The sequence below is a fragment of the Pipistrellus hanaki genome (assembly GCF_964339955.1).
Source record: "Pipistrellus hanaki genome assembly, chromosome: 1".
NCBI classification, from domain to species: Eukaryota; Metazoa; Chordata; class Mammalia; order Chiroptera; family Vespertilionidae; genus Pipistrellus; species Pipistrellus hanaki.
This window is the reverse complement of record NC_140503.1, coordinates 59,033,078-59,046,302: the sequence shown is the minus strand read 5'-3', so window position 1 is coordinate 59,046,302 and position 13,225 is coordinate 59,033,078. Positions and strand designations below refer to the sequence as shown.

The following is a 13,225-nucleotide window of genomic DNA, read 5'->3' as shown; positions in this document are numbered from 1 at the left end:
AGGGAAGGGAAGGAAAGGGTGGTGAGTGGCAGCCAGGCCACCTGCAGGCCTTGCTATTTATTCTTTGGGGATCGTGAACAATGACAGAAGGTCATGGGGATGAGCACATGGTTTGGCTGCGGCTATTATTTCTTTTTGGAACTTGAGGGTTTTCTTTTTTTAAGATTTTTTACTTATTTTTACAGAGAGAGGAAAGGAGAGGGAGAGAAACATTGATGTGATAGTGCAACGTCAATTAGCTGCCTCCTGCTTACCCACTACTGGGGATCGAACCCACAACCCGACCATGTGCCATGATCGAGAATAGAACTGGCAACTTTTCTGTGCATGGGACAATGCCCAACCAACTGAACCACACCAGCCAGGGCTGGGACTTGATGGGGTGTTTTTTTGTTTGTGTTTTTTTTTTTTAGGGGGGGGGGTTGTTTTTTTTAAATTTATTTTTATTTTTTTAACTTGAGGGTTTTTATGTGGAGTTTTTTTGGACACTGACTAAATCAATACTGGAGGGTTAAGAACTAGCAGAAATTAAATATTAACTACAGAGCTGTTTGTACCCAGAGTCCACTAATAATGGGACTGGCAGAGAATGTGGAATCAGGAGCCCTGGGTTCAAACCTTGCTTTTCCACTCACTAGCATTTTAACCTTGGGCAAGTCCCTTAATGTCATGGAGCTTCAGTGTTCTCTTGTGTAAAATAAAGGTAAAAAAAATAAAGCCTGTCTTTCTCACCTGACAAGGTCATGGTGAGGATTAAATGAGATAATGGATGAGAAAGCTGGCTAACCTGTAAAGCCTTAGGCAAATGTTTGCTGTCATCCTCAGTAGGATGGTTAAAAGGATCAAGAAACCAGTGGGCTTGGAGGTGAAAACCGAGAACCCCAGGGTGAGGGAAGGTGACGCAGCATTTAACCAGCTGCGTGCAGACAGGCGCTTTCCCCGCCCTACCCAGGCCCGGGACAGCTGCCGCCACCCGCCACCCGATTCCGATGGGGCTCTTCTGGGACGTGTGATGGGGAGACAATGAGCAGTGACGCCAGCTTCTAAGTCACTGTTTTTCAAATCTGCCTATAGTCGGGATTGCTTGAGGGGGGAAAAAAGAGATGCTGGGCTGTAGCTTATTATCTGATTTCAATTTCAAATCCTTTGAGCCTCTCACTAGTTTTGAACGTTTAGAGCAAGTTATTTAATCCTCCAAGCCTCAGTTTCTTTGTCTGTAAAATAAGGAATAATACTACCTGCTATGTGTAATCTGAGGACGTACACGAGTGAATTTATATAAATTGCTTAGAACGTTTCCCGGCACATAAATAAATGCTCAATGAATGATTGTCAGCCCAGAGGGACTAACTGAGTGTGTTGAACGACTGACTCCCCAGGCTTCCCGACAACGTCACCTTTGAGGAAGGGGCCCTGATCGAGCCGCTGTCTGTGGGGATCCATACCTGCCGACGAGCTGGAGTCACCCTGGGGAACAAGGTCTTTGTGTGCGGAGCCGGTAAGGAACAGACGATGCCCGAGTTATGGGTTCATTAAGGGAGAACGTGGGGGCACCGCTGCCCATCTCATTCCCCCTCCAAAGGGTGAAATTTGAATTTGGTCCTGGGATCTTTCTGGGTAGGAAAGGATTACAATGTCCCATCCCCTCGGTGGCTAGCACTTTGCTAAATACGCGAATATCTGCAGAAATGATGTTATTTCCTAGGCAACAGGACCCTTTTATTTGTTTAAAGAATGCAACCTGGAATTACATTTCAAACCTTGACAGGAAACTAGGGAAATAGTTTTATTGATTTCAGAGAGGAAGGAGAGGGAGAGAGAGAGAAACATCAATGATGAGAGTCATGTTGATCGGTTGCCTCCTGCATGCACCCTAACCAGGCCCAGGGACCGAGCCTGCAACCTAGGTACGTGCCCTTGACCGGTTACTGAACCTGAGACCCTTCAGTCCGCAGGCCGACACTATTCACTGAGCCAAACCGGCTAAGACTGGGGGAAATATTTTTTGATAGTAAAGGGAAGAACAACTTTGGAACTTCCAAATCATACCAGAGAAGCGGCCTCCGGTTCATTTAGGAGTGAGGTGGGCATGCTCACCCACAGGGAAAGGAGCAGAGCCCAGCCCCGCCATGAGCCAGCACTCTGCTTGCACTGGGAAGCTGCCTTCTCTCCTCCACCCAAACAAACCCCAGCAGCCTCAGGCAGAACCATTCTAGGCTTCTCACTGCCGTGACTCAGACAGCGTGCTCACTCCCGGTGGGTATGACCTGGTGTTGCTCATACACTTTGGGAGCGAGGGTGTATAATTGACATATAACATTAGTTTAGGTGTACAACCTAATTATTTGATACTTGCATATTCAGATGACTTGTGAATGACACTGGGGTTAGGGACACCCACTCCTATATGGTTGAAAATCCATATATAAGTTTTGACTCTCAAGAACTTTACTAATAGCTTACGGTTGACTGGAAGCTTCACCGATAACGTAAACAGTCTATTAAAGCATATTTCGCATGCTATATGTATTACAATAAAGTAAGCTAGAGAAAAGCAAATGTAACAAAAATCATAAGGTAGAGAAAACACATTTATAGTACTGTAGGTGTTTATTGAAAAAAACATCCACATATAAGTTGGACCTTCGTGGTTCAAACCTTTGTTGTTCAAGGGTCAACAGTATTGCAAAATGATGAGCACAATAAGTCTAGTTAACATCTGTCACTAGATGGTTACCAAGTTTCCTTTACTTGGGATGAGAACTTTTAAGATTGATTCTCTTAGCAACTTTCAAATATGCAATACAGTCTCATTAACTATAGTCACCATGCTACACATTACAAACACATGACTGATTTATAATTGGAAGTTTGTACCTTTTCACCCCCTTTACCCATCTCACTGGCCCTCCCACCCCCTTCCTCTAGCAACCAGTCTGTTCTCTGTATCTTTTAGCTTGGGATTTTTTGTTTGTATTAGAGTCCACATAAAGGCGAAATCATATGGTATTTATCTTTCTCCATATGGTATTTGTTTTTATCTGTCTGACTTATTTTACTTAGCATAATGCCCTCAAAGGCCATCCATGTTGTCACAAATAGCAAGATTTCCTTCTTTTTATGGCTGAGTAATATTTCATTGTATATATACCACATCGGCTTTATCCGTTCATCCATCAATGGACCCTTAAGTCGTTTCGATGTCTTGGCTATTGTAAACAATGCTGCAGTGAACATGGTGGCACACACATCTTTTGAGTTAGTGTTTTTCTTTTCTCTTCAGATAAACACTCAGAAGTGGAATCGCTGGATCACTTAATTAGTTGTGTTTTTAATTTTTTTAAGGAACTTCCATACTGTTTTCCACAGTGGCTGCACCAATTTACAACACCACCAACAGTGTACCAGGATTCCCTTTTCTCCACATCTTCCCAACACTGTCATTTCTTATTTTTTATAATGGCAGCCTTTGTAACAGGTCTGAGGTGATAGCTTATTGTTTATTTTATTTTATATCTTATTTTATTTGCATTTCCCTAATAATTAGTGATGTTAAACACCTTCTTCCATGTACCTGTTGGCCATTTGTATGTCTTCTTTGAAGAAATGTTTATTCAGATCTTCTGCCCACTTTTTGTGGTTATTGTTAATCCTCACTTGAGGAAATTTTTTTCTGTTGATTTTTTAGGGAGATGGAAAGGGAAGTAGCGGGGGGGGGGGGGGGCGCGGGGGGGGGGGGCAGAGACAGATAGACTGATGTGAGAGAGTCACATTGATTGGTTGCCTCCCATACATTCCCAGGCCAGAGATTGAACCTACAACCCAGGTATGTGCCCTTGACCAGGAAATAATGGAATTATTTATTTATTTATGTTATTGAGTTGTATGAGTTCTTGATATCTTTTGGATATTAACCCCTTAACACATATGCCGTTTGCAAATATTTTCTATTTGGTAGATTGCCTTTTTCATTATTGATGGTTTCTTTTGCTTGTAGAAGCTTTTTAGTTTGATATAGTCCTACCTATTTATTTTTGCTTTTATTGCCTTTGCTTTTGGCATCAAATCAAAAAAAAAAATCTTTACCAAGACTGATGTCAAGGATCTTACTACTTATATTTCCTTCTAGGAGTTTTAATCCTCATACAATTTTGTGAATGGTTTTTCTTTTCTTTTTTAAAATATATTCATTTCAGAGAGAAAGGGAGAGGGAGAAAGAGATAGAAGCATCAATGTTGAGAGAGAAGCATTCATCAGCTGCCTCCTGCACACCCCACACTGGGACCAAGCCTGAAACCCAGACATGTGCCCCAACCAGGAATCTAACCATGACCTGCTTCATATGTCGACGCTCAACCACTGAGCCACACCAGCTGGGAACTGATTTTTCTCTGGCAGACCAAATCAGTGACCACAGGGCTTCCTAAGCAGAGTGATGGGTATAGAGCAGACTTGCCTCGGTATGCGAGCAGGCGGTCGGATTCAGGTGACAGATTTTTAAAACACGGTACCTCTTTGTCATAGGCAGAAAAGAAGTCTGTCCCGCTGGAGTGGCTCCAGTTGAGTTGGAACCTTATCCTGTACACCAAAAGTTGCCAGTTTAATTCTCAGTCAGGGCACATACCTGGTTCCATCCCTGGTTGGGGCATATATGGAAGGCAACCAATCATTTCTTTTTCTCTCTCACCCTCTCTCTCTAAACATGTCCTCAGGAGAGAATTAAAGGAAAAAAAGACAAGTCATACACACCACATGGCATTCACAGAAATTTACCAATAGACCCATCAGCCCAAGAGAATCACTATTAACATTTTGGTGTAGAGCCTTTCTTTTCTCTTCTCTTCTTTTCTTTTCTTTTCTTTTCTTTTCTTTTCTTTTCTTTTCTTTTCTTTTCAATGAGATCATGTTAAATATGCTTTTTTTTTTTTACCTACTCTTTTAAAAAATATATACTATTACCATTTTTTAATGTCAGATATAAAAGAGTTATGACTTAATTTTTTAATTAACTGTGTGGTACCCCACAGTAGTTTATTTAACTAATTAATCCCTTTGTTGGTCATTTCAGGTACTTCCCAGTGTTTTGCTTTCTAGGGGAACTCACAAAATTATTTTCCAGGGGAGTGTCCAAAAAAAATCCCCAAAGATTTTCTGAAAAGCCTTATATTTGTGGGATTTTGTATTAAAACTATCATGCCATCTAGCAGGTAGATATTGTGGGGAAGCAGGTCTCCAGGCTGATTCTTAGTCACCTGCACATCCTGAGGCTGCCTGAACAGCTGCCTCCACTCAGGGAGCCACTCACTTAAGGATACTCCAGGTTGGTCCTCGGAGGGCACACAAAACAATATGTCTCTCCTTGGGAAGGTGTGGTGGGTTCTAAGATGGTAGGGATCAAAGAGAGAACAGGAAAATGTATCTGAGATAACCTCTAAGAAAATATATGCTTCCTTGAACCCTCTGATTCTTTGACATTATCTCCACACAGTACAAAAGAGTAAGTGGAAAGTTTATAACTCTGTTTAGCAGAGTACCAAGCAGAATCCAGCCCTATGAGCAAGCAATCCCTCATGTACTTGTTTACTCATGTATTTAGTAAACTGCTGTTAAGATCTCACTATGTGTCAGGCACTAGGATAGATGCTAGGGGTATACAAAAGATATGGCTGTTGTTTGTGGCCTATACAGGGGGAAGAACTGATGCTTCATATTTCGTAAACATCTTCCATTTCCTGCTTTATTTAGGGCCAATTGGATTGGTCAATTTGCTGGTGGCCAAGGCAATGGGTGCAGCTCAAGTGGTGGTGACTGGTAAGGTTTTCTTTTTAAAAATATTCTTGAGGGGCAAACAGTTGGGCCTATAGATTGAGGCAGAAGCAAGACCTGTTACCTTCAGGGGGTACTGGGTTTCTAAAGGGGTTTCTCCCCTTTTCTCTGGGTTCCAAGCTTGGGAAGCAACTCAGTGGGTGACCAAGTCAGAGCTCAGGAGGACACTCTTCTTTAAAGCTGCTGGGAGAAGGAGACCTGGCTCTTTATGTATGGACCTGAGATGCCCATACTGCCTACTTAGTCCTAAAATGAGGCTCAGCCCTTGGTTCATTTGCCTAAGCCCAGGAAACAGAGGGTGTGTTTGTTTGTATGTATGTATGTATGTGATGTGAGGTTAGAGGGAAGTATACTCTACACTAATAAAAGATCAAGATGCAAATTGACCATACATTTGAGATGCCCACCAGCCAGTCAGGAGTGAGTATGCAAATTAACTCAACAAATATGGTGGGTTAATTTGCATATGCAGGTGGCCAGGGGAGGGGCCATGATGACGATGCAGGCCTTCTACACTGCCCCCAGCCATTCAGCACCTCTGGGCAGCAAGGGAAGGTGGGGCTGGAGTGGAAAGGCGGTGCCAGCAGCTACGGAAAGAAAGGCCCATTCTTGCACAAATCTTCATGCATCGGGCCTCTAGTATATTTATAAGGATGTTTGTGTGTGAGGTGTGTGCTATGAGTGAGAGATATGAGGGTATGTGTGTGAGGTGAGGGTATCCAACAGCATGTGTGGGTATGTTTGGAAGCACATGGGGTATCAAAGGGTGTGTATGTGGAGAAGGCATCTGTTAAGGAGAATATTTGTGTGTGTGTAAGGTATCTGAGAGTATGCATATGTGTGAGAAGATGTTATTACTGAGTATGTGTGGATTAGTGTAGAGTTGTGTGGTGTGCAGATGTGTGGATGAGTAGTGTAGTGGGAATGCAGAGGGGTGTGAGGAAAAGCTATCAGAGTGTATTGAAGGTATCTGTGAAAGTGTGTGTGTGTTTGAAGGCAGTGTGTACGCGTGTAAGTAGATATGTGTTTGTATGGGAGTGTGTGAAGGTTTATACAGTATGTATGTTGGGCTCAGCAACACCATCCACTATACCAGAGCTTCATTGGAATTATTACCTGCACCTCCATTTAATATATATATATATATATATATATATATATATATATATATATATATATATATATATATATGTGTGTGTGTGTGTGTGTGTGTGTGTGTGTGTGTGTGTGTGTGTGTTTATTGCTTTTAGAGAAAGAGGGAGAGAAACATCTATCGACTGCCTCCTGCACGCCCCCTACTGGGATGGAGCCTAGGGCACGGGACTGCACTCAACCAACTGAGCCAGGGCTGCCCCTCTGTTTTTATTTTCTCCCTAATCCGCCATCCAGTTTCTCAGTTTGAAGGAAACTTTTTTTCAACTTTAGATCTGTCTGCCTCTCGGTTGTCTAAAGCCAAGGAAGCTGGGGCTGACTTCGTCCTCCAGATCTCCAAGGAGAGCCCGCAGGAAATCGCCAACAAAGTGGAGGGTCTGCTGGGGCGCAAGCCGGACATCACCATCGAGTGCACGGGGGCGGAGTCCGCCATCCAGGCCGGCATCTACGTGAGTGGGGTGTGGGCAGGGCTGGGAACCCACGGGGGCAGTGAACCAAGAAGTCAGGGGTCTTAGGATCAAGCTTCTCCACTGATGTGCTGTGTGGTCCCCCATCAAAATCAAGTGATCTCTCTTGAGGAGATAACAGCACTTGCCTAACATTCTTATCCGACATTTGTGAGGGTTAAACAAGGTAACAAATATATACGGTCCTTGAAAGGTAAGTGACCCACATGTTTAGGATGGGTTTTCTGTCCCGACCATATCTGTGATCATAAAAGTTGAGCTCTTGATAAAGGATCCATAGGAGGAATGGGGAAGCATGTCTTAAGTCTGGGAAACCCTTCTCCTGTTTTATTGAGAAAAACTGTGGTCTTTAAGTCAGTTCTAGAGAGTGACAGCCAGTAGTTCAGTTAACCACAAAGGTAAGTTTTCAGGGCCAGGGTTGGCTACTACTGTCCTCTCCCAGAATTAGGAGGGGATAAGCTGTCAGTACCTGATAGGTCCCTCATGGGCTCACCTGTGATTTATGAGAAGTTGGCAGGGAGGTGGAGAGGGGAAGTGGCATTGACAGTCAAAGTATGAGGAAGAGAGGAGAGAAAGAATATGTCCCAGGCTCCAAGCCTCACCGTGTGCCCGGTCCTCTGCTAGGTGTTTTATAAACGTGATAGCCCCATCTGCACAGACGCCGTGAAATGGGTCTCCGTTTTTACAATGAGAGGTCCATTGTGTGCTTGCCTTGAGCACACTTCCCCAATGCCTGTGCTTTCCTTGCTCTGTGCACGGCTCAGGAGGGGGAGGGAAAGAAAAAGGGCAATCATGCTACGGTAGGAGGGGTGGGGCTGGGGCTGGGGAAAGCGCTGGCTGGACCTGCCACCACTGGGACTGCTGCCCCGCCTTCCAGACTGCTTCCCCGCAGCAGCTGGCTTCCTCCTTCCTTCTGAGTCACAGCTGGGTCACACACAAGGGCACTTTGGATCCCGCAAACACCCCAGGGAAAGCTGACCCCTGAGGTGAGTGTGGCATGGCCCTTCGGCCCGGTACCTGGCAGAGCTGCCAAGCCCTCCCCTACCAAGATGCCCATAGCATCAGGGATAAATTTAATGGTGACAGGAGGAAGGAACAGATGGCACCCTCACCCTGGGACCAAGAGAAACTAAAACTCAGAGAGGTGATGGGTATGATCAGTCAGTTCATGACATGGCTTGGGCACTTCAAGGTCTGTGACAATGAGTGAGGTAAGTCTGTTGTCTTCAAGTTGCTGGCAGATCAGGCACACTGTACTCCCATCCACACCCCCCTCCAATCTCCCAATGCACAGAGAGGCAGTAAAAGACATGGCTTCTCAACTCGAGGCTTTCCTTCCTCTTTTCTCCTGCCTGAGGAGCATATGGAAACAGCTGGCATCTCCAGCTGTTAACAGTGGGGGCCCAGTTACCAGCCTACCTGAGGTGAGCGTGGAGGTAAATGTGACCCAAGAGCCTCACCAGGCCTGAGGCCTGTGCCTCTCCTGAGTGGAGGTGGAGCTATCATGCATGACGGGAGCTGTAGAATGCTACAGGCTGCCCCATCAGCAGGCAGCTTAGGAGAGGCACCTTGTATGGGCATACCTGAGAGTTCTTTTCCTGCCTGTCATGACTAGGTCATGTTCGTGAGGAGAAGTGGCAAATGCTTAGGGTAGAATTGATGTCATCTCCTCCATGCAGAGGTCGCACCCAGGGAACAGAGACCAGGTAGCCCAAGCATTCGTCTGGGCTTCCTGGTGGCTGTTTGGGGTGGCCAGCGTGAAGGTGTTCTCCCTCCTCACCAGGTGGAGAGGAAACACCAGTGGGGGAAGCAGTTTTCCTAGAACATTTCTCAGTTTTCCGTGGCTCACTCACATCTTTGACCTCTCGGCCCTACTTTTCCAGTGGGTACAGCAGCATTTTTCTGCTTCTCTGGAGCAGGCACAACACAGGAGCTGTGTGGAGATTGTCAAGAGAAACTGCACTCTCTGGCAGGAACTGATGAGGCAGATAGATGTTCAAGGACGACAAAATCCATTATGGCCAATACTATCAGGATGAATATTTCTAGAATAGAGATATTTATAAACTAGAGGCCTGGTGCACAAAATTTGTGCACTAGGGTGGGGGTGGGGGAGAAAGAGTTGTCCCTCAGGCCAGCCTGCACTCTCTCCAATCTGGGACTCCTTGAGGGATGTCTGACTGCCCGGCAGTCAGACATCCCTCTCACAATCCAGGATTGCTGGCTCCCAACTGCTCGCCTGCCTGCCTTCCTGATTGCCCCTAACTGCTTCTGCCTGCCAGCCTGATCACCCCCGAACCACTCCCATGCCAGCCTGATTGATAGGTCTAACTGCACACCTGCCAGCCTGTTTGCCCCCAACTTCCCTCCTCTGCCAAACTGCCTAACTGCCCTAACCCCTAACTGCCCTCCCCTGCAGGGTTGATTGCCTTCTATTGCCCTCCCTTGCAGGCCTGGTGCCTCCCAACTGCCCTCCCCTACTTGCCTGATCACCAACAATTGCCCTCCCTTGCAGACCTGTTCCCTCCCAACTGCCCTCCCCTGCTGGCCATATTGTGGTGGCCATCTTGTGTCCACATAGGGGCAGGATCTTTGACAACATGGGAGCAGCCATATTGTGTGTTGGAATGGTGGTCAATCTGCATATTACTCTTTTATTAGATAGGATACCAGCTTGCATGTATGAGGTAGTTTTTAAACCACAAACTTCGTTTGTATAGTGCTTACCAATAGTTTTCCCCACAAGAGGGTGGTTCCTTAGAGGTTTGACAAAAGTCCTGTCCTATGGGTGTTTCCACTGGAGGAGGAGCAGGTGCTGAAATGAGGAAGTAGCTGGAGCCAACATCTGGTATGAGTTAGTAAAGCGTTGAAAGACATGCCAGGATTGCTGAAGATCAATGTTTGTAGGGGAGATTCTCACTGGGGTCTGGAGGACCTTGGCTATGTCACTGGATGTTGTGGGCAGCGAAAGATGCTCCCAATTTGCTTGTCCTCCCGTGGTGGAGTGTATTATTTTAGGATCTTTAAGGAAGATAATGTTTACTTGGCTGCTCTGTTGAGTTTGGTCGCCATGTTGAAGAGTTCAGCAGTATAAAGAGAATCATTCCTGGAATTTCTGGATACTCGCCTGATGTAATCAGAAGATATCTGTAACACTGCTACCGTGTTTCCCCGAAAATAAGACCTACTTACAGGTTTCCTTCTGAGTGAAATATAAGGCACCCTCCCAAAAATAAGGCCCCCCTTAGGCTATGTCTCAGAATGCTATTGCTAAACATGAGAGATTTGGTCCACTGATTCTGAAAGAAATGGAGTCACAAGAAATTCACCAGGAAATTCAGGAATTGGATTGTTATGATGATGTTTCAGAAGATGATGATGTGATTGTCATTGAATAAATGAGTAAATCTTGATACTGTAGGATTCACAGTTTGTCTGGTTTGTGTTGACAACTACCGTACTACCATACTGTATACAGGTTATAAATTTCCTTTATTTTCATTTAACAATAAATGTGTACCGTATTCTTCTTCGTGGAAAAATAAGACATCCCCTGAAAATAAGACCTAGAGCATCTTTGGGAGCAAAAATTAATATAAGACACTGTCTTATTTTCGGGGAAACAGGGTATGAGCAGGAAGTCTGTATTTTCTTATCTTTCAGGTTCTCTTGTTCTTCCTCTTCAGGCCACTTGTTCTGGTGGGACCCTGATGCTTGTGGGACTGGGTGCTGAGATGATCAATGTGCCCCTCGTGCAGGCAGCCATCCGAGAAGTGGATATCAAGGGCGTGTTTCGATACTGCAACACGTGAGTATGCTGTGGGTGAGTGGGGTGGTGAGTGGCCAACAAGACCAGGGCAGGCCTCTGGGACTGAGTCTCTGCCTATTTATTCATGAAGAGCTCTTCAAGTCCCTTGCCTCCTACTCCAGAGCCCCAGGGCCCGCTCTGGGAAGTGAGAGGGTCTTAATGTGTCTCAGCCCACATTCTGTGGCTTCACTCTCTCTCCCTTGGGGAGCTCTGTCTAGGACCATAATCCCCACAGTGTCCCTTACTCATGCCTTTAGAGTCTAACCATTCCCTCACCAGAGTGCCAATAAGCTCTCTCAAGGTGAGCTGCTCAGGGGTGTGATTGGATTACCCTGGCCTGTCTGCCTCCCTACGGCTTACCTGCCTTTTCACAGCGGCCTCCATATGCCTCAGGCCTTCATGCCAAAAGAATTCTAGGCTTCATGGTGGACACTGCAGAGGGGTCAGTGGACATTTGGAAACAGCCTCTGAACTCCCAAATTCTAAGTTCTAAGATCATTCCCTCCATTTTTTGTCTGTAGAATTGACCTGGCAGAACCATGGTGCTGTCAGTGATTATGGCCAAATTGATGTGCTTGGTACATTTGGGGGCCTGGCTCTTTGCTCCTGAAGGCTGAATGCAATGTTTGTGATTTTTTCACAGATGGCCGATGGCGATTTCAATGCTTGCATCCAAGGCTGTGAATGTAAAGTCTTTAGTGACCCATAGGTTTCCTCTGGAGAAGGCGCTGGAGGCCTTTGAAACATCCAAAAAGGGTTTGGGATTGAAAGTCATGATCAAATGCGACCCCAACGATCAGAATCCCTGATGTTATTTGGGCTCTGCCCTCATTCTCACCCTCTTAGCATCTCAGGGCTAAATGGCTAGGCAAGGGTGGGCTTGAAGGCAGAAGTTTCTCTTAAGTAGTAAGGGTGATTAAAATAATTCATTACAAGCAGAGAGCCTTACACAGAACGAGTGTTATGCCTTAAAAACACAAGCAGGGATAGTTTGGAGGAACTTGTAGTCAGAATGATCTGTTTTTGCTGAGTCAAGGGTAATTATAAAACCAATCAAACAAATGAACCCCAAACCCCACATGAGATCAAACCAACTTGTATTCCTCAAATGTAGAAACAGTCAGGGAACTTCTCAACACTGAAGTCTGCCTTTTTTTCAACCCTGAGAATTGTGTTTGCAAGGTGAATAGCCACCTTCCTAACCCCCCACTCCCAGCCATTGCTGGCTTTGTTGTCACAGGCAACAGGGGGTCCTCATGGGAGACCTTAAATCATGCCTTTGATGCACTACAGGAATAGCATCCCCTTCCAGGCTCAAACTCACACAGGATTATTTTACAATTCCATGTAATTCTATTAACTATGAACAAAACCGTCCCCTTCTCATAGCCAGTTAAGACTCTTGATGTCTTTCTGTCTGAATAATCTCTCTAAAATTGTGACCTTATTTTAAGTTTACTGTGTAAGAGTCAATCCCATTATGCCCATTCGTGACTTTAAGATTATTAGTCAGGAATGAGGCTATAGTAGCTGTGAGTTAACTTGGACTGAAGCCATTAAGCCCTCACTCCAGATGGGGGTGGAGGGTGACTTCGAAGAGGTTCTGATTTTCTCACGACATGTAAAGCTGTTTCCTCAGACTGCTTTGGGTAATAAATACTGCTTGTAGTGCCAGGCTACTGTCATAATTTCTGCCTCTGTTCAAGGAAGAAAGGGCGTGGGTTTATCCTTTGACAAAGGGGAAGTTCCAAGATTTTGAAAGCCACATATTTTGTGCATCAAATATAATTTCATTGAATGTTAAAAATTAACATTAATGCTCTCTTACAGTAAGCCAAATACATGATTCTTTTACAGCTAAGGAAATGGAGAAATCAAATAATTTGCTCAGGTCACGCACTACCTTTTTTTTTTTCTTTCTTTCTTTTTTTAGAGCTTTTAAAAAATATGTATGTTTTTATTTATTTTAGAT

At 45.0% G+C, this 13,225-nt stretch overlaps 1 protein-coding gene across 1 annotated transcript in view; it reads left to right on the top strand.

Moving 5' to 3' along the window:
- SORD (sorbitol dehydrogenase) overlaps positions 1–12,927 on the top strand; it is a 33,175-nt gene extending 20,248 nt beyond the window's left edge. The window contains exons 5-9 of the mRNA XM_084904003.1: positions 1,380–1,498; positions 5,746–5,811; positions 7,252–7,427; positions 11,132–11,253; positions 11,897–12,927. Coding sequence (XP_084760129.1) covers positions 1,380–1,498; positions 5,746–5,811; positions 7,252–7,427; positions 11,132–11,253; positions 11,897–12,062 — 649 coding nt within the window. The 3' untranslated portion in view covers positions 12,063–12,927. The remainder of the gene's footprint in view (positions 1–1,379; positions 1,499–5,745; positions 5,812–7,251; positions 7,428–11,131; positions 11,254–11,896) is intronic.
- Positions 12,928–13,225: the final 298 nt, after the last annotated feature.